This window comes from Emydura macquarii, unplaced genomic scaffold, assembly GCF_026122565.2.
Source record: "Emydura macquarii macquarii isolate MOO-44397 ecotype Brisbane River unplaced genomic scaffold, CSIRO-AGI_Emac_v2 contig_374, whole genome shotgun sequence".
NCBI lineage: Eukaryota > Metazoa > Chordata > Testudines > Chelidae > Emydura > Emydura macquarii.
This window is the reverse complement of record NW_027130511.1, coordinates 7,206,724-7,225,608: the sequence shown is the minus strand read 5'-3', so window position 1 is coordinate 7,225,608 and position 18,885 is coordinate 7,206,724. Positions and strand designations below refer to the sequence as shown.

Genomic DNA, 18,885 nt, shown 5'->3' with positions numbered 1-18,885 from the left:
CAAATCCACACCTTTAAATCCTAGTCTAGACAAGTCCAAAGAGGCAGAGATGATAATGCATGGGGGGGAAGGGTATTCAAAGAGGTATCAGAAACTGATTTTGAATACCTTCCTGTATCCTGTGGGACTGCATATCCATGTACTAGCACGTGGGAATCTCCTGCCTCCTCTGGCCTGCTGTGAAATTGGCTGGTTACCTTAATTTTGTTTTTGTTTTCGGTTTGATTCCCCCTTCAGCCAGAGGGCCTTGTGCTTGGAATGCAGCTGAGGGGGTCACAGTTAGGGTTTGAATGGTTTCTGCTGCTCATAGCCTGCAAAGTGGGGAAGCTTCATTTTGTCCCTCCCAGTTTTTCTTTTCTGTTTAGCTTGTTATGAAATGGAAAGTAGCCTGGATCTTTTTCAGCGACCTCTCCTTTTGTGTGTGTGCCCCATCATGCTTGTGGCTTTGGGAAGCATGTGCCTTGCTGCTGTGACCATCAGGGGGTGTTGATGCATAATGGTTGTTTTTGGTGTCCTACAAATCCTTTTCAATTTTGTTTTAAACTGGTTCTTTGCTACCTGAATTATCTGTTTTTTAGTCCGTTCCAGTTCTGGGCCTGAGCCATTGGAAGGGTTCCAGCACAGCAGGAACTTTTTCTCAGTGAAAGTCAGGCTACAAATAATTTTGTAAAGCAACCAATTGAGCTGAAAACCAAATGTGCTTGTGAAGGGCCCAAGGAGCAGCAGCTGAGGAGGAGGTGAATGTGTACTCTAGAGTGACATGAGAGTTCCAATAATGCCTGAGCTGGCAACTGAGACACATAATGTCTGACAGTGGGCTGCCTTCCTGCCATCTGAGTTCACTGAACTCGAGTCTGCAGTGCTCCCTCCTTCAGTAGCCCTGCATGCTAATTAGCACTGGCTCCACTGGGATATTTACCTTTTCTCTGCTGGATTCCTGTGGTTTCCAAAGAATTCAGGTGCTCCTTGTGAGCCAAGGAATTCACATTACCTCACAGGCTGTGCTGTGGCCAGAGCTTGCTGCAGCAGCCCAGTCCTCCCACCCCCAGTAATCCCTGCCTGGCAGGCCCTGACTGTTTGGGGAGCATAATGAATTCCTGCAGTGGAGGGCTGGGGATCATTCCCATGATCCTTTCCCAAGCACCTCCATTCAGCAGAGCAGCCATCAACAAACACATCCCCCTGGGGGTCAGGCTAGAATTATCCCCATTGGCTCTTAACTTCTCTTATGTTAAACTGGGCTTTCAGGCTTATTGAGATAAAGGATGGTCTTATGGTAAAAGCATTGACTTCTGAGTTGGGTGGCTTGGATTCTACTGACTGATGAGCCATTTGCTGTGTGTGTCTCTTGGGCAGGTCACTTCCGCGATTGTGCCTGAGTGTCCTTGTCATGTAAAAAGAGTTAAGGCCTAGTTCCATACTATCTGTGTGGTGCTTGGGTAGGGAGGCCTTTTAATATGTTCTTGAGTTAGGGCCAGCCCTTGGCTACATCCATTCAGCTGCCATAGAAATTAGAGAGGCACCATGATGATAGGATTTGGTTCTTAATAGGTGTCCGTAGGCTGGGTCTCCACAATTAGAGCCACATACTCCTCCTGAGGTTCAGCAGAGCTGCCACTGTTGTCTGTGGAAATCTTTTCAAAGAATGAGAGCAGACAATGGCCCTTACATGGTAGCTGCATATGCTATAATGTTGTTGCTGATGTTACTTTAGCATTTCACCATTGGCAGTAAGGAGACTGAGGAGGTCCCACTAAGTCTGTGTGTCCTTGGTTTCTTTTCTTGTGTGTCCTTCCTGCTTTGGAGAACCCTGAAGGAAAGGAGCTATCAGATTGTCTTGCTCTCCCCATTGGACCCTGCTTTTTATTCTCTCCTTTTGCTCAATCTATTTTTTGCATCTTTCTCCCTTCCTCCTACCTCTACCATTTTGGGTCCCTCTAGAGCAGCAGCAGATGCCTTAAGCATGAAGGGGGCTACAGAAGGAAACTGACCAGGATTTTATTACCCTATTCAGTTTCCATTTCCAGCAGGTTCCATGTGTTGAATAGTTAAAAGGAGCTGTACTAGTCTCAGCTTAGCATCTCTTCACTGCAGATGTTCATTATACCCACAAACTAGCAAAGATGCAAAATACTGTTAATGATAGGATGTGAGTTAGCCTGTGCCTGCATCTTTTCAAAAGAGACCCTGTTGGTTTCTTAAAACTCTGCTCCAGTATCTGCATTTCCTGCATTATGGCTTCTCTGATTGCTCTTTAGTGCTAATGGCATTTGAACAGATTCACCTGGCTTTGGGCATAGGGGCTCAGTCATTTAGTAGTCACCAACACCAAGATGCTAATGCAGTTAACATCTCAACTTCTGCTGTTCCTACCTGATGTGCTGCTCTACTGCTTGGTCTGCTGTTGAGATAATGGATATCACAGGCAGGGGACTGGAGTGGCTGTTGGGGATGTTGGAGCAGGGGCAGGAAGTGGATCCTGGATCTTGCCTCTGTTGTGCTCCCATACTGTAGGGGAGAGATCCCTAGCTACAGTTTGGGGTGGCAGCCTTTGAATTGTATAAGGGTGAAAATATTTGTAGCCCTTTTGCATTAGTTAAAACCTATGAAGCAGCTTTCTCAGGGCATCCTGTTGATGTCTGTCCTAATTTAGCAGCAACTTAAGGCAACTGCTTGAGACATTTACCTTAAACAGTAAGTGAGTCTTGAAAGAGCAAAGACTAGGGAAGGTGCAAGTAGCTTTTTGTTTAGTCTTAGTGCCCTAAGCAGGGAGCTCTTGACAATTCAATGGAGCTAAGGGCAGCTGTGAAGCGTAAAGAGGGAGATTCCAGAATTAGAGGTGGGAGTACTTAGACCCATGGCGTTGGTTTAGGTGGCTTGAGTATAGTTAAAAAAAGACCATGTGCTGCTGTCTTGTGCTTTTCTATAGCACTCATGCAGGAGAAGGGGGATTGTGGATGTGCCCCTGTGAGGGGGGCAGCGTCCAAGCTTCTCCCTCTGGGTCCTTCTCCAAGGGGGACATCCCCTCCCGGCTATCCCCTGCCAGGAAGCAGGCTCAAGCCCTTTAACCGGGCGAGCAGGCAGTCTTTTGCCCCGGCCCGTAGGCAGGGCGGGTGAGCAGGCAGTCTTTTGCCCCGGCCCGAAGGCAGGGCGGGCGAGCAGGCAGTCTTTTGCCCTGGCCCGTAGGTAGGGCGGGCGAGCAGGCAGTCTTTTGCCCCGGCCCGTAGGCAGGGCGGGCGAGCAGGCAGGTCCGCTCCCTGGAGCAGTAAGGAGGGGGAGGCTCTCTCTCTCGGGGTGGCTAGGGAAGGGGAGAGGGGGACGCAGGCCCACCCATCTCCACTGCATCCCAGCCCAGGGCCTTATCAGTAGCAAAGGCGTTGGCCACTGAGTCAGCAGAGCTCCCACCACAACACACTGACAGGATTGCCCCAGCCTCAGCCACTATCTGTGGCTGTCCCTGGGTTACTTCCTCCCCATATCCCCAGGTACCTGACTCCTCCAGGTCACTGGGGTGTGGTAGTCCCACAAGACCCTCTTCATCAACCGGCAGCAGCTCCAGCAACTCCATGGGTTCCTCCACAGAGGGCAGTTCCTCCAGGTCCTCCAGCCCCCAGGTAGGGCTGGTAGGTTCTCCAGGTCCCAGGCTCAGTACTGCACAGATCAGTCTTCCTTTGGCTCAGCAGGCAGCTCAGAGAGGCCCTCCTCCAGCTCCCAGGCAGCTCAGATAAGCCCTCCTCTGGCTCCCTGGCAGCAGGTAATTCAGGTGGGCCCTCTGCTAGTTCCCAGGCCATGGATAAGACTGGCTGCTCCCTGTCAGCATGGGCCTCTGGCCTGGTTCTAGCTGAAAGCCTCGGATGGGGGGGAGTAGCTAGTCGTAGATACGTGTGCTGTGATGTCTGGGGTAGGTGGGTGGGTCCTAAAATGGGAGGGGAGATGAGATCTGTTTTGGGGCTAGTAGGTAAAGTCTTTTTTAAGAGCAAAGTTTTGGTGTCTGGCAGGGTTTCTTGGGTGAGAGGGGTAGTGTCTGGCTGGGGTATTTCTGGTGAATAGGGACTTTTAAATCTGGCTGGGCAGCAGAGACCTGTGGGTTTCTGGTCTGGCTGGAAATTAGAGGGTCTCTCTGAAGTCTGATTGTGGAAAACTGGAACAAGTTCTGAGACTCTCACTTTCTGCATCTGCCAGTCAAGCCACCTGCTGCCAACACCACCATACTTTCACTGCTTGGTGCTCCTTACCCACTGGAATCCAACAGAAGATGCAATCAGAGAGGAGGCAGACAAGTGGTCTGGTTGTACGAGACTGAAGTTGGGCTCCATGATGGACTCTAGTGGCTTGAAGGAGGGGTAGTAACATCAATGCTCACAGCTGAGCCAGATATGTAACATTCAGACTGAGATTGCAAGCAGGCATGACAAAGCTATGAAATGTCTGGGCATCACCCTTCGAATACAGGGTTTGGTTTCAGAGATGGAGTGTATGTGGTCCCTGGCTATTCTTTGCTGAGAAAAGGAAAGCTGGAATGGGATGGGGAAAGCTGTCAGGGAGCAGCCCAAAACCAGGCATCTGCCATTTCTGTATCATAAGCTTTGGTGCTAGCTGCAGTTTGCCTGCTAGCAGCAATGTGCATAGTTGGCTGCACCTTTCCCATCTCCCAATTATATTTTAGGGTAGAATGTACTGGTTCTGTCTGGTGGCTAGGCTAGTGGAAACTAGTCTCTATACTGGGCTAATGGGTTCCATAACTTCACTCACTTACTGTCCTTTAAAATATGCTAAGAGGTGGAATAGGATTCTGTGGAAGGAAGGGGTTTTGGACTGGTATCTGCAGGACTGTGGGGCAAAGCTGCACTATGGAAATGGGAGTAAGTTATTGGGGGAGGATATGACATCCTGTTTCTCTGTCTCTGATGCATTGGACAGCCCTGTCACCTCAGAGTGTGATTCTGCCAGATTTCACAAGTACAGTTGACCCCAGATTCCTGTTGGCAGGGCCCAAGCATAATTTTTTCAGGCCCAGTACAAACTTTTAACATGGGCCTCTTCCCGTAATGGGGGTTGCAGCCTGGGCCAGGCCCCCAGGGCCTCTGGGTCCTGGTAAAGTGTACTCTTCCCCCCCTCCGCCCCCCATATGGGGGCCCTTCCTATTGAACACCCAGGGTTTTTCATGAAGTAGTGTTGGTGAGTCACTAAGTAGTAAGGGAGTGCTTTTTCCCCAAGTCACTACTAACCCGACTGTGCTAGTGTGGCACTAAGCGGTGCTGTGCTATTGGACTTAGTGTGTCTCTGCTTTGTCACCTTTCTAGCTTCTGGAGACTGTTGCTCAATGCCCTAGAAATTTCTGTTGTGAATTTGGAGAAAAAATAGATGTAGTCATGTCATATGGTCATAATACTCTTTCCATTCCACTAGTCTCTCAAGAGGCTGTTAAGCAGCAGCTACTAAAGTTAGCAGGTCAAGATAACTTGCATCCAAGAGTTTTAAAAGCTGGTTGAGGTGCTCACTGGACTATTAATGCTGATTTTCAATAAGTCTAGGAACATTGGAGAAGTTCCAGGAGACAGAAAGAAAGGTAATGTTGTACCAATATTTTGAAAGGGTTAATAGGATGACCTGGCTAATTATAGGCCTGTTAGTCTGACATTGATGCTGAGCAAGATAATGGAGTGGCAGATACGGGACTCCTTTAACAAAGAATTAAAGGAGGGTAATTATTAATAATACCAATCAGTATGGGTTAGGGAAAATGGATCCCGTCAAACTAGCTTGAGATCTGTTTTTATGAGTTGGATAAAAGTAAACTGTTGATCTAATATAGCAGTTTCCAAACTTTACCACGTTGTGTACCACCAACATAAAATGCCACATCTGTAGCACCACCACCTGTAGGGGCAGGGGGAAGGGATGGGGTTGGGATGGCGGAGTGGCTGCCATGCTGCTTGGGGGCAGGGCCGGCACTGGAGTGGCTCCTGGCCAGCCGCTGTGTGTCTGGGGGAGGTGGGGGGAGAGGAAGGTAGCAGAATGGCTGAGCTGCCTTGCGCTTGGGGGCAGGGCTGGCATTGGAGCGGCTCCTGGCTAGCCTCCCAGCAGCAGGTGGACACGTACCATTAGGAGGTGGCCCACGTATTGCCAGTGGTACATGTACTACAGTTTGGGAACTGCTGATCTTAATATACTTAAACTTCTGTAAGTTATATACTTAAACTTCTTGGTACAGCAAGATGTTTTGATTAGAACACTAGAAAGATATAAAATCTACATGGCACAGATTGAATGGATTAAAAATTGGCTAATTGGTAGGTTTCAATGTCATTGTAAATGGGGAGTTATCGAATGGATGTGTTTCTAGTGGGGTCCTGTAGGGATTGATTCTTGGCCCTATAGTATTTAACATTTTTATCAATGACTTGGAAGAAAACATGCAATCATCACTTATAAAGCTTGCAGATGACCCCAAAATTGGGAGAGTAGTAAATTATGCAGAGGACAGGTCAGTAATACATAGCAATCTGGATCACTTGATAAACTGGGTGTGAGTAAACCATATATGTTTTAATATAGCTAAATGGAAATGTATACATCCAGAAACAAAGGATGCAGGCCATACTTACAAGAAGAAGACTCTATCCTGGGAAGCAGTGACCGAAAAATATCTGGGTGTTGTGGTGATGAATTAGCAGAATGCGAGCTCTCAGTGTGATGCTGTGGCCAAAAGGGCCAATGCCATCCTTAGATGTACAAATAGGGGAATCTTGAGTCAGAGTGGAGGTAATTTTACCTCTGTATTTGGCACAGGTGCAACCACTTTTTGAGTACTGTGTCCAGTTCTGGTGTCCACAGTTCAAGAACAATGTTGGTATGTCAGAGAGAGTTCAGAGAAGAGCCACAAGAATGATTTTAAGGATTAGAACACATGTCTTAAAGCAGTGATCTTCACTATTTTTTATGCAGGGGCCACTCCACCTGCTGGGGAGAGGGGGAAGAGCCGCCCCCTCCACTCTCTGTGCTCCCAGGACCCTGCGAAGTGATGAATGAGTCACTCAATGGCAGGTTAGCACCGCGCGGGGCAGGGGAGCTGATTCCAGCAGCTGAGTTACCACTGGAAGTAGCGGCCACAGGAGCGGAAGGGACCCCAAGGGAAGCACTCACCTCTAGCCTTGGAGGGTGGTGGTGACACCACCAAAAGGCAGCACCACTGCTGGGGGAAGTAGGGGTGGGGGGGTTTCAGTGGCTGCAGCTCTGCTGCTCCCCCAAGTCACCGGGAGGCAAAGAGGCACCGGCCAACTCTGAGTGCTTCCCTCAGTGCTTCTTCCATTCCTGTGGCCACCGCTCCCAGCAGTAACTCAGCTGCTGGCTTTGGATCCCTCTGCCCCGTGCAGTGACCTGCCTCACAGGGCCCTGGCCGAGAGCATGGAGAACGGAGGGGGTGGCTCTTTCCCCTCTTCCTGGATTGGTGAGCTGTGCTGCCCACGTGGAGAGCCCTTCCTCGCCCTGCACAGTTCCGTCCCTTTTTCCAGGTTGGGGAGGGAGGGAGTTAATTAATTAGTCAGGGAGCCACAATTAGGGTCGATGGGAGCCACCACTGGCTCCTGGGCCTTGCAATGAAGAACAATGCCTTAGAGAGAGAGACTCAAGGAATTCATTCTGTTAACTTAACAAAGAGAAGGTTAAGGGGTGACTTGATTACAGTCTGTAAGTACCTACATGGGGAACAAATATTTAATAGGCTCTTCAATGTAGCAGAGAAAGGTATAACATGATCCAATGGCTGAAAGCTGAAGCTAGACAAATTCAAACTAGAAAGAGGGCATACATTTTTAACATTGAGGGTGATTAACCATTGGAACAACTTACCAAGGGTCAGGGTCAATTCTCCATCACTGGCAATTTTTAAATTAAGATTTATGTTTTTCTAAAAAGGCATGCTCTAGGAATTATTTCTGGGGAAGTTCTGTGGCCTGTGTTTTACAGGAGTTCAGACTAGATGGTCACAATGGTCCCTTCTGGTCTTAGAATCTATGAATTATACCTTGGATATTTCAATTGTGACTCCCCAGGTCACTTTCTGCAAGAGTTAGCATACCTTTGTGTCCTGGCCACATTCCATTTGGGGGAATTGCATTCTATCTAAATCCTCCTTCATTTTCAGGTGGATAGATTGATGTCACCTACTGTTGTGCAGTGATGCTAAACTGCCACTACATTCCACCATCAAGATATCTGCATTTCAGTGGTGGAGAGAGATTCTTGTAGATACGGAGTTGTAGTGCACTTTGAGATCCTTCTGAGTGAAAGAAACTAATAGAAATGGAAGATTTCTTTTGCTAAATGGTGCTTGGGATCTGGAACCGGGGCTATCCAGTAAACATTGAAGCTCTCCATGGAAGGGAGAAGTTGCAAGAATGGAAGATAAAATGCTGAGGTTTGGAAGTGCTGATAAGGCAGTAGTATCTCTGACCAGCAGTGGTTAATATCTTAGGGCTGATTGTGGGGAGTGTGGGAGCTGAATCTCCCTCCTCAGTGGCAGGTGGCAGTTTCTAGCCCCTGGGAGAAAAAAGGATGTAGTGTTTTCTGAAATTGCTTTCTCTCTTGATCCACAAGTCCTGGGATGGCCTAGTTGCCAGCACACTATATTTGTGCCCCCCATTCCTATTTGTATGCTGTTCTATTTCTCACCCCTTTTTCCCCCCATATTGTTGTCCTGGCTTTCTGATTTCTCAGTGCTACTTATATGGTGCCCCGGGCTCTGAATATACTCAATGAGTTTTTACAGTGATGTGGCTGCAAAAAAAGTCAGTGAGAAGTTTTGGGTGGGCTTCATACACAGAGGCATCATAGCCAGAGAAGGGAGAATAGCTACACTCTGACTCTAGGGCCACCATACCTGATAATACTGTACTTAGAACTGGGTATCTCATTACCAGAGTGATACTTGGACACAAGCAACAGAATTAGGGGATCACCAAATGAAATTAATAGGCAACAGTTTTAAAACAAACAAAAGGAAGTATTTCTTCACACAATGCACAGTAAACCTGTGGATCTCCTTGTAGAGGATGTTGTGAAGGCCAAGACTATAATGGAGTTAAAAAATCCCCAAAAAACTAGGTAAGTTCATGGAGGGTAGGTCCATCAATAGCTGTTAGCTAGGATAGGTAGGGATTGCTGTTTGCCAGATGCTGGGAATGACCGACAGGATGGATCATTTAATTACCTGTTCTATTCATTCCCTCTAAAGCATTGGCATTGGCTACTGTCAGAAGACATGAAACTGGGCCAGATGGACCATTGGTCTGACTCAATATGGCCATTTTTATGTTCTTAAATGATCTAGGGCAGTGTTTCTCAATTTTATTTCCCCCCGGAACCCTTGCACGCCCATGCCATACCCTCCGCCGAAAAGTCGAGGAAATCTTCCTCTTTTCAGTGGCGCGGTGTAGGGTTGTTTCAGCGGTGTGCTCTCTGAGCCGTTTTCGGCGGCCCCATCAGCTGTTCGGCAGCGCGCGATTTTTGGTACTTTCAGTGGCGCGGTTCCGCTTCTTTGCAGAACCCTTCAACTCAGCCCACGGAACCCTGGGGTTCCGTGGAACACCATTTGAGAAACACTGATCTAGGGCTTGGAGGAAAGAATTAACTTTGTCCATGTTGGCTAAGAGGGCAGAGCTGAGAATGTCATAGCCCACAAACATTTGAATCATAGAATCATAGAGTTGGAAGGGACCTCAAGAGGTCATCTAGTCCAACCCCCTGCTCAGAGCAGGACTAACCTCAGCTACATAATCCCAGCGAGGGTTTTGTCAAGCCGCATCTTAAAAACCTCTGAAGATGGAGATTCCACCACCTCCCTAGGTAACCCATTCCAGTGCTTCACCACCCTCCTAGTGAGGTATATTGAGGTATATTCCTAGACCCACACTATGTTAAAATGGGGTTAAGGTAGAGAGTACATAGTTTACGGTAATTTAGGATAAAATACATTAGAGATGTAATTATTCCAAATATGTTTAACCCAGAAAATCCACAGTTAGGGTTAAACATATGTAATCCAGTCATGTTAAAGTGTGGAAATACACAGTGAGGACATCAACCAATCTTAACTCTGCCCTACTACAGGTTCTTCCAACTTCCTGTGTAGTTAAGCTAACTGAAATCTTCTGCATGGACTACATCTAAACTTTTTAGGATTAATGGTAACTTCCAACTTGCTGTTCTTTATAACTGAATGTTTCTCCTTCAGCAGGAATTTTAACTCTGCTCTGGAGTGACGCCATGAAGGGAGGAGAGAAATGGAGGGAAAATATCTGTTTTTACAAATCAGTTTAAACTAATCTGGGGCCGCGAACACTCGAATGCCTTAATCATGATTGTATAGTTTTTACATGATGTCACTGCTCAGTCCCACTGAGAGTGAGACATCTGTCTCAAAATGGCCACTGAGGGCAGTTCTATTAAGAACAATGGGAAATGGCAGCCATTTGAAAGAGGTCAGCTCTTTGAGAATTCTCTGTTATCGATCCTTGTATCCTTCAGCCTCTGTGAAAGACACTTTCACTTATGAAAAGTAACGGAGAATGACCATTAATAAAACTAAAGAGTGGCACGCTTTGTTGCTTCTTTAGGCCAAGCTCATTGTACGCATACCAGGGGTTCATTACATTCCTCCATTCCCCAGCCACAAGCTCCCTTTGTGACCTACTCATTCCCTTCTATTTCAGGAGCCTCCCTCTTTCCCCTGATCTTGGGCCTCTGTGTGCCTCCCTCTTCTCCCCACCTTTCTCAGGCTATATCTTCACTAGAAACGCTGCAACTAGAAACACTGCTGTAGTGCCTTTCAGTGTAGCCACTCAGTGCAGCGATTGAATGCCATTTCTCTAGTTAATCCATCTGCCTGAGATTGGGTAGCTAGGCTGACAGAAGAATTCTTTTGTTGACCTAGCACTATCTACACTGGGGATTAGGTTGGCTTTTTAACTATGTTGCTCAGGGGTATGAATTTTTCACACCCCTGAGCAACAAAGCTGGGTTGACCTAACTTTTTAGTGCAGACATGGCCATATTCTTCCACTTTCTTCATGTCTTTCTCTTTCATGGTGTCAATACTTTAAAACTACTGGTGGGATAGAAAGAGCTAAAATGATGAGTATTATGCTAGAATGTGTTAATGGCTGCCATCAACCAACTATCACAGAGGAGTCTGAATCTGGTAGCTCTGCTAATCAAAGGCTCATTGTATCACCCATTTTCCCCCTTTTGATTTTTCCAATTTTTACCAAAATCAGCAAGATTCCCTGAAATTTGGAATTGATCAGATGGAGTGTTCAAAGATTGTTGTATTACATCCACACTGAGGTATGCCATCTAGTTGCATGTAAGGCCTTGCATGCTCCACCTAAAAATATCCCCAAACCAATCTAACATAGGCAAGATCTCAGTGAGTGTTAACTGTTTAGGAGTCTGAAGAGTCTTTGTTCAGATTAAAGGTCTGGAAAAAAGTCTGACATGGAGTGCTATGTTTTGTAAATGGCCCATTTTAATTAATTTTAAATCCTAAATAAACTAATGGTTTTAGGGCTTGTCTACACTTACATTACTGCAGCCATGTAGCTGCACCACTGTAGCACTTAGTGAAAATGCTACCTATGCCAACAGGAGAGCTTCTTCTGTTGGCATAGGTACGCCACCTCCCCAAGAGGCAGTAGTTATGTCGATGAGAGAAGCCTCCCATCGACATAGCGCTGTCTACACTGGGGTTAGGTTGGTATAACTACGTTGCTTAGGGATGTGGATTTTCCACATCCCTGAGCAACATAGTTATACCGACATAAATTGGTAGTGTACACCAAGCCTTAGTTGTAAAGTAATTCTGTGCTCAGCACTAGTGCTGTCGCTTTTGGGAGGATACACTGTATTTTTCATACGTAAGAGTTTGGATCCCTGCTTTAAGTGAATACCATAACTATAGACTTGCTACCAACACCTCCATAATAAACTCTGGGTTGGGGAGGAGAAGGTTAGGAGCAGTATCTCTATGTAACTAGGAAGAATGGGATGAGATTAAGTATAGTCAGTTTAAACTGACTATACTTAAGAAAAACTTCTTGACGGTGTTGGGGTGTGAAATAATCTCTTGGAGGAAGGAGTGGAAGCCCTTCCTTTGGGACATTGGAAACAAGACTGAACACCGCCCTGGGAAATAGACTGTAGTTGTTCATTGTTGGTTTGCATTAGATGTAATAGACCTAAATTAGGTAACATCTATAATTGCAGCAATTGAGTGATTGCCTAATAGGTCCCATCTAGCGAGCTGCTTGCCTTCCCCAGAAAGTGTAGCTTGTGTTTTTGTCCTTGTTCTTAGGTTTGCAACTGTGCGATATGACCAGGGAACCAAGAACATTAAAAACCAGTTCATGCATCTGACCAACTATAGTGTCAACAAGAAGAGTGGAGACTATGTCAGGTACTTAGAATTGACTAAGAGATGAGAGGAAGGTCTTCATTTCTTGAAGGTGGAACCAAATTCACACTAGGGTGGGGGAGCAAATTTGTAAGAATGCATCTACGTATGGTTTTTAAAGGTCAGAGTGATGATCGAGGCCAATTATGTGAGCCCTGCTTCCTTGGTTTGTTTTAGCTGTGATGACCCTGAGGTGGAGGATTATGGGAACAAGTGGAGTATGAGTGCGATGCTGAGGTACCTGAAACAAGAAGGGAGAGACACAACGAGTGAGTAGAGATCCCCTTTGGTTCCTTCCTTAAGTCCTCAGCAGTGTCCACCAGCAAGAAAACCTAGGAAAAGCCCTACTAGGTTCCATCTCAGCGTGGAGGGCAGGATTGTTCCCTGTGATATATTCTCTAGGGCTGTGGCCAGCCCTAATTCTCAGTGTCCCCAGTGGGGAGGATTTCAAACCTTCTGTTTGAGGGATTAAAGTTCAACATACCTTCGGAGTGTTTCCTGATATTCTTCCTACGTTTCCCTTTTTTTAATATCATCCCATTCCTCCTAGTTATACCTCCTGGTACCACCCTAAATGCTTCCCCTCCCTTCATGGCTCCTATGGCCTGTTCAGTCTCGTGAGTGATCAACCTCTGGAGAACCCTGCAATCTAGTAAACAAGTAGCTGGTTACCTATGTCATTTTAAATGTCTCATGGATGTGGTGTCACCTTTTCATGCCTCAAGTTTTTGCTGAGTTTTGTTTTCAGTCTGAGTGCTTATGTTCTGTTCTTCCACACCTTTGTTGCATCTGCAGAGCAGAATCCAAGTAATTATCCCTTAAGGGACAAATTGCCTGTAATACTGAATCCTCGGTAACACTACCTGACAGCTGCTATAGGTATTTAGCATCCTATGGTATTACCAGGAAATTTAGATGGTGGAGGAAGGGATTTGAATCAGGCTTCCAAGTGGAAGTAGGCCTTTCTCCATTTTATGTGCATGCCATGCAGTCACTCATGCTCACTTGCTTGCACCAATTATTGTTCTCTCAGTTGTACATGTGATTAGGTATTTATACAGATAATTAGAACATTCAGTCACACTTTTTATAATGGCCAGTGTAAATCAATATAAACTCTTCTAAATAAGCCAACCACTGAGAGAAATTAGGAAGGCATTCCTATGAATTGGTTATTCCATAATTGTCCAGTAATGGGTTTCTTGCACCTTGCTCTGATGCTAGTGTCACATATGGAATGCTGGACTAAGAACTCTGGTCTGATCTGGAATGGCAGTTCTTGTATTCTTACGCATGTGCAGGAATACTTGTGTACACTTACACATGCCCACTCATGTGCACATACTTATACCTCCTCTCGTATAGATGCTCAAACTTGCATATGCTTGCATGCTCACTTGTGCTTACATATGTATATGCACACATGTATTCTCCATGTATGGAAAATAGTAATTGCAGTACTAAATTAGACCAGAGGTTTATGTAGTCCAGTGGCTTGTATCAGTACCTGGCAAAAGGCACTTGCCCACAAGGAAAGTTTCTTTCTAACCACCATTAGTTTGGCTAGTGCCCTGAAGCATGAGAGTTTCTCTTCTAACTCTCTTGATATTTAATCCTTAAAACTGCATGTGTGGGTGGTAGCACAATTTAGTACAAGTGATCGTCATGCATGCTACATACTCCTACTTATGGTTGCATTTGTTCTTGCACTCCTGTGAGCATTAATTTGTGAGTGCTCCTTCATTGGGGTATTCGTGTTCATGTATGCATTCATAATCTCTTGCTCATCTGGGTGTCCACATACGCTCTCGTTTGCTTGATGTTCCCTAGGCACTCACCCACGCTCAGATTCACATGCACTTGTGCAAATGCTCTCCTGGGTTAGCATTCCTTGCTTCACATTCTATTTTTCCCCCCTCACAGCATTGATGGCCAATGTGGAGGACCTGATTATTAAGACAATCATTTCTGCTGAGCTGTCCATTGCCACAGCTTGTAAAACCTTTCTTCCACACCGTGGCAGCTGCTTTGGTAAGCCTAATGGTCATCTTAACATATGGGGCTATTGCAAGTTCCCTTTTCTCCTGTGTGTTGATGTTACCTGTTGCTTCCAGCCAGGTGTTCTGTGGAGAAACTTGGACTCCATATTGGGATAGCAGCAGAGGGACGTTTGGTTCTTTTTGCAGACATACCAGACTGAGGGGAATCACCTCAGAGTCACTGTCGAACATAGGGGCCCTATGCTGGGAGGGATGTTGGATCCTAAGATGATAGGAACAGGACTACAGTTTAGACGGGGAACTGGAGTGGCTGGCCCATTGGTGCTCCTGGAAAGGGTGACTGGTTGAGCACACATTGCTGTGTGATTGGTCCCTGGAAGGAAGGCTTATTGCATATGAGTGTTGGTGGTGCCTGCTGGACTTAAGTTTGTGTGACTGACTGTATCACAAGGCGGCGGCAGAGCCTATCTCCGACTGAGGCTGTATACAGAGCTATGTGCTGGCAATGGGTTTTGAGAACTCACTGGCAGGGAAAGCTGGGAACAGTTCCAAAAAGCGGCGGCTGGTACCAGTGTGTACCTCCTACTGCTTTCCAATGGCAGCTCTTCAGCCTTCCCTGAGCTGGCCTCTTCCTGCTCCCAGCTGCTCTCTGCAAACACACAAGGCAGGAATCCCAGAGCAGAAGGTTGCTGAGTGCAGAATCAGTCTCATGCACTGTCAGTGCTTGCACTAAAGACAAGTAGCTTAGGCTGCCCTGTGTTTGGAGACCAAGAGGAGTAGGCTGTCTGAGCACAGCCATGAAACATAAATCCCTTCTGCTGTGGGATCCTTGCACTGAGTCTTGAAGTTTGGCAGCACTACATCTCTCCATGTGTGTAACATTAGTGCTGCCCTCCTAGGAGCTGACAGGATAGAGTGAGAGACCCAGAGAGGAGGTATGCCTGGGCATGTATGGTATCTGGTGGCAGGCCACCTGTGAAAGCTGGCCAGTTTGCAGGCCCTTTGCTTTTCTGTGTAGCTTTGATCCCTTCTTTCAGAATCACCGAAACTCTTGAGACTGATTGGAAACTTAGCAGTCAGATGGAATTGTTTTTGGTGAAGTAGCGGTTTAGCACCTAGTCCAAAGTATCAGCAGGCCAACCTGTCTATCTCCCCTGTGTTTCTCCCTCCTTTCCCCCAGCCCTTGAATCAAGCTGACCTGCTTTTGGAGAGGCTCTAATACTCCCTTATGTCCTCTGTGCTGGCTCTGGCTTTGAGGTTATCCCACTTCCTGCTCCCTCCCCAGGATTGGACTAATAATCACTGTCTTGGTTGCTTCCTCCTCTCTGCCTCCCACAGGGCTGCAGTCCCACAAACAAATTTTCATTCCGTTTGTTTGAGTGTAAACATGAATTAAGAGCTTCCCAGGAAAGAAAGCTTAAGCAGGAGCCATGCTGCTTCCCAAGGGAGCCAGAGGCATTCCTGGAGTTCCATTCTTGCTGCCACCTTCCTTCTCCCTCTCAGCCAAGTGGTTAGCCATGGTTCTGAGGACCCAGAGCTGCCACTTGCCATCCTTCATTGCCCAATCTTCATCTCAGTGCACTGTTCTCACCCTGTGACACCTTACCCCTGCTGTGTCTGTTTACGACATAACACTGTTGCCAGCTGGGAATGTTCAGGATGGCTGTCTCTGCAGTCATGAATATTAATGAGAAAACTGAATGAGACAAATGGCAGAAGGTCACTTTCTCTTTCTTCCTCTGTTTTGGTAGCAAACAATGCAGTCTGGAAATGGTGCACTGGTGCAGCTAAGGCTGGATCAGTCAGGCCGGTCTGTTTGTTTGATGTTTGTCCCTTGCTGGTGTTTCTCCATGATCTCTCCAGCCAGGTCATACTGCAGAACCTTGCCCTTCCCTCTGTTGAGAGAGGGGGAGAAGCTGGCCTACCCTTTGCTCTTAGCCAGATTTTCCATGGACTGGAGATACTAGTCTTCCTCCATGCCAGCACAGGTTAGAAACTATCCCTCCTCTTCTGCCTGGCTGGGGCATTACTGGGGACTTTGGCAATTAATGTGGCAGTAGTTGGCCAGCCTGCAGAGTCCTAACAGCAAACAGTCCTCCAGATCTTCTGCCTACTCATGAGCAGTTTCACTGACTGCTCTGAAGCTCAGCATAGAAGAACATTGTAGGGGGTTGTATACATTTTATTGCAGCCATATTTGTGCATGGAGATGGGGAGAATACAAAGCTGTGAGCACTTGTTCCTTTGATCTGTGCTGCTGCCAGTTGATCTGGCTTGTGGTTTCTAAATGGCTTAACTTATTAAAATTAGGCTGCAAGTGAAATTGTCTTAGCTGGTGGCTCTCAGGGAGACTGAGCTGTAGGGCTTGGAACTGATTCAGCTGCCTGAACGTGTTCATCAGCTAAGCTATGAAGCTTGAGCCCATGTCATTGACTGACCCAGACTGATCCCTAAGAAGACCTGTCTCTTGTAATGGAATTGTTCTGACTTTTGAAACATGCTTATAAGAGGAATCTCGTCTTCTGGGGCATCTGCACCTTCTGACTGCACCTACTTTAGACAGACCCACTCAAGGTTGCAGCTTGGGTTTCCTTCTGAGGCCCTTTCCCTGATGGTGAAGACTCCTCTGCCTATTCAGGTTCTCAGTTTTCTAGCCCCTCATCCATCCTGAAGGATCCCAAAACTCTATGCAAACAATTGCTCTCCCTAACACTAAAATACATCCCTGTCTGGGATGGGATGTGACAGCTGTTCAACAGTGCACAGCAGTGCTTCAAAACTTTAAGGCAGGAAGTGAAGAAAAATGTTATATCCAATCAAAGTTGCAGGGGGAATTTATGGGCAGAATATAACTACTTGAGATAGAATTTGGCCAGAATCCCAGGATTAACTCAACTACTGTGAAAAGAACCACAGGATCTTTAATGACCTCAAATGGTCAGGCCCTTGATTTTGTCTCATTACAAAGTCAGCATTTCTAAATGTGTATATATAGTGACCCTTGACATCCCATTGGGGCATTGCTTCAGTTTTGAACCAGCAGGGAGAATGCCACCTACTCAATCACCAGCTCCTCTTTCTGAAGCACCCTGAGTTTTCTTTAGGTGTGGGGGGTCTCTCATTGAAGTAATGACCTGGTTTGACCCTGCTTAGCTTGAGATGTGACTGAATCACAGGCCTAGGTGGTCTGGCTGTAGATATTCTACTGTATATACATTCTCACTAAGCGTTCATTTGGCAGGCAGTTTGGAAAATGCCAGTATTCTAAGGTCAAAGCAATACAGTCTCTGCATTCAGGGAGATGTCCTGCTCCTTGGAGGTAATAGAAGAAATGGACCGTCCCCTACCCGCCCCCTCAAAAGGCAGAGGAGCAAAGTCATACTAGCTTCACATGGAAGCAAATGAAATCTGGAGATAGGGGGCAAAGGTGTTAGATTCTCTGTTTGGGGAAAACTAACAAGTTGACTTGTATTGAAACAGTGTTAGTCAGCATGAGTGACTGTTCTTAGCACATCAGCAGCCTAACAGTTTGTCATGTTGTCTGGAGTGGCTCATGACAATGAGTGCATTTCACAGGACAGACTGTCAAAAGCAGATCAGACACCCTGAACTGGGTGTGTTCTATAATTAGATTTCACCAAACCAGTACCCACTGTGAACTCATGGATCACTAACAGTCCTGCCGTGGAGTCACAGAGAATCCCCTTGCACCCTCCAGTCTGTCTATCTCTTCCCTCCCGCCACCCCCTCCCGACAAACTGGATTTAGTGATAAATGGTCACTTATACCAAAAATCACACATTGCAGGTTACTTGCCATCCCAAAAGACCGGTCACTTACCCAGGTTGAGTTGTATTCTGGATCTCACGCCGAAGACAATGCTGGTAGCCAATTTTATAGTAAACTAACTGTAGATTTATTAGCTAACAAAAGGAAATGCGTTATTGAGAGATTAAAACAAGTAAAATGTACAGATGAGTCAGTCTATAATTCCAAAATTGTGGCATAAATGTAATAAACTGCCAGTTTTCCAAAAGTCTTTCAGGGTACTTTCTGGGATCTCTGCTTTGCCTCTCGTACCCTTCCATGTTAGAGTCCAAACAGTCCAGAGAAACAGGATCTTTTCCTGAATCCATACTTACAGCTTCTTCTCACAGAAAACAAGCTGACTTGGTCAACACCGACATGGGCTCTTTCTTTGATGGGTGAAAAAAGAGGAGCGCAGTTAGTCGTTGATCTCTGATTATCACACACAATGACCACTTGCCTTAAAATGTTCAGGAATTAGTACTTTCCTGTTAAAATTCTTCATTTGCATTATGCAAGGCTTTTTTCTCATTTGATGGATTATTTAGCTAGGCCTATATGCAATATAAATGTTTGCTATTACATTATAACAGGATACAGATAAGTGAAAATAATTAATTTAATATC

General features: G+C 46.2%; 1 protein-coding gene across 6 annotated transcripts in view; it reads left to right on the top strand.

Moving 5' to 3' along the window:
* The window catches only part of TTLL5 (tubulin tyrosine ligase like 5), a 194,208-nt gene that overhangs the window by 29,599 nt on the left and 145,724 nt on the right, over window positions 1–18,885 (top strand). For all 6 annotated transcript variants that reach the window (XM_067532885.1, XM_067532877.1, XM_067532912.1 and 3 more), the window contains 3 exons: window positions 12,353–12,454; window positions 12,629–12,720; window positions 14,375–14,482. In XM_067532885.1, coding sequence (XP_067388986.1) covers window positions 12,353–12,454; window positions 12,629–12,720; window positions 14,375–14,482 — 302 coding nt within the window. The remainder of the gene's footprint in view (window positions 1–12,352; window positions 12,455–12,628; window positions 12,721–14,374; window positions 14,483–18,885) is intronic.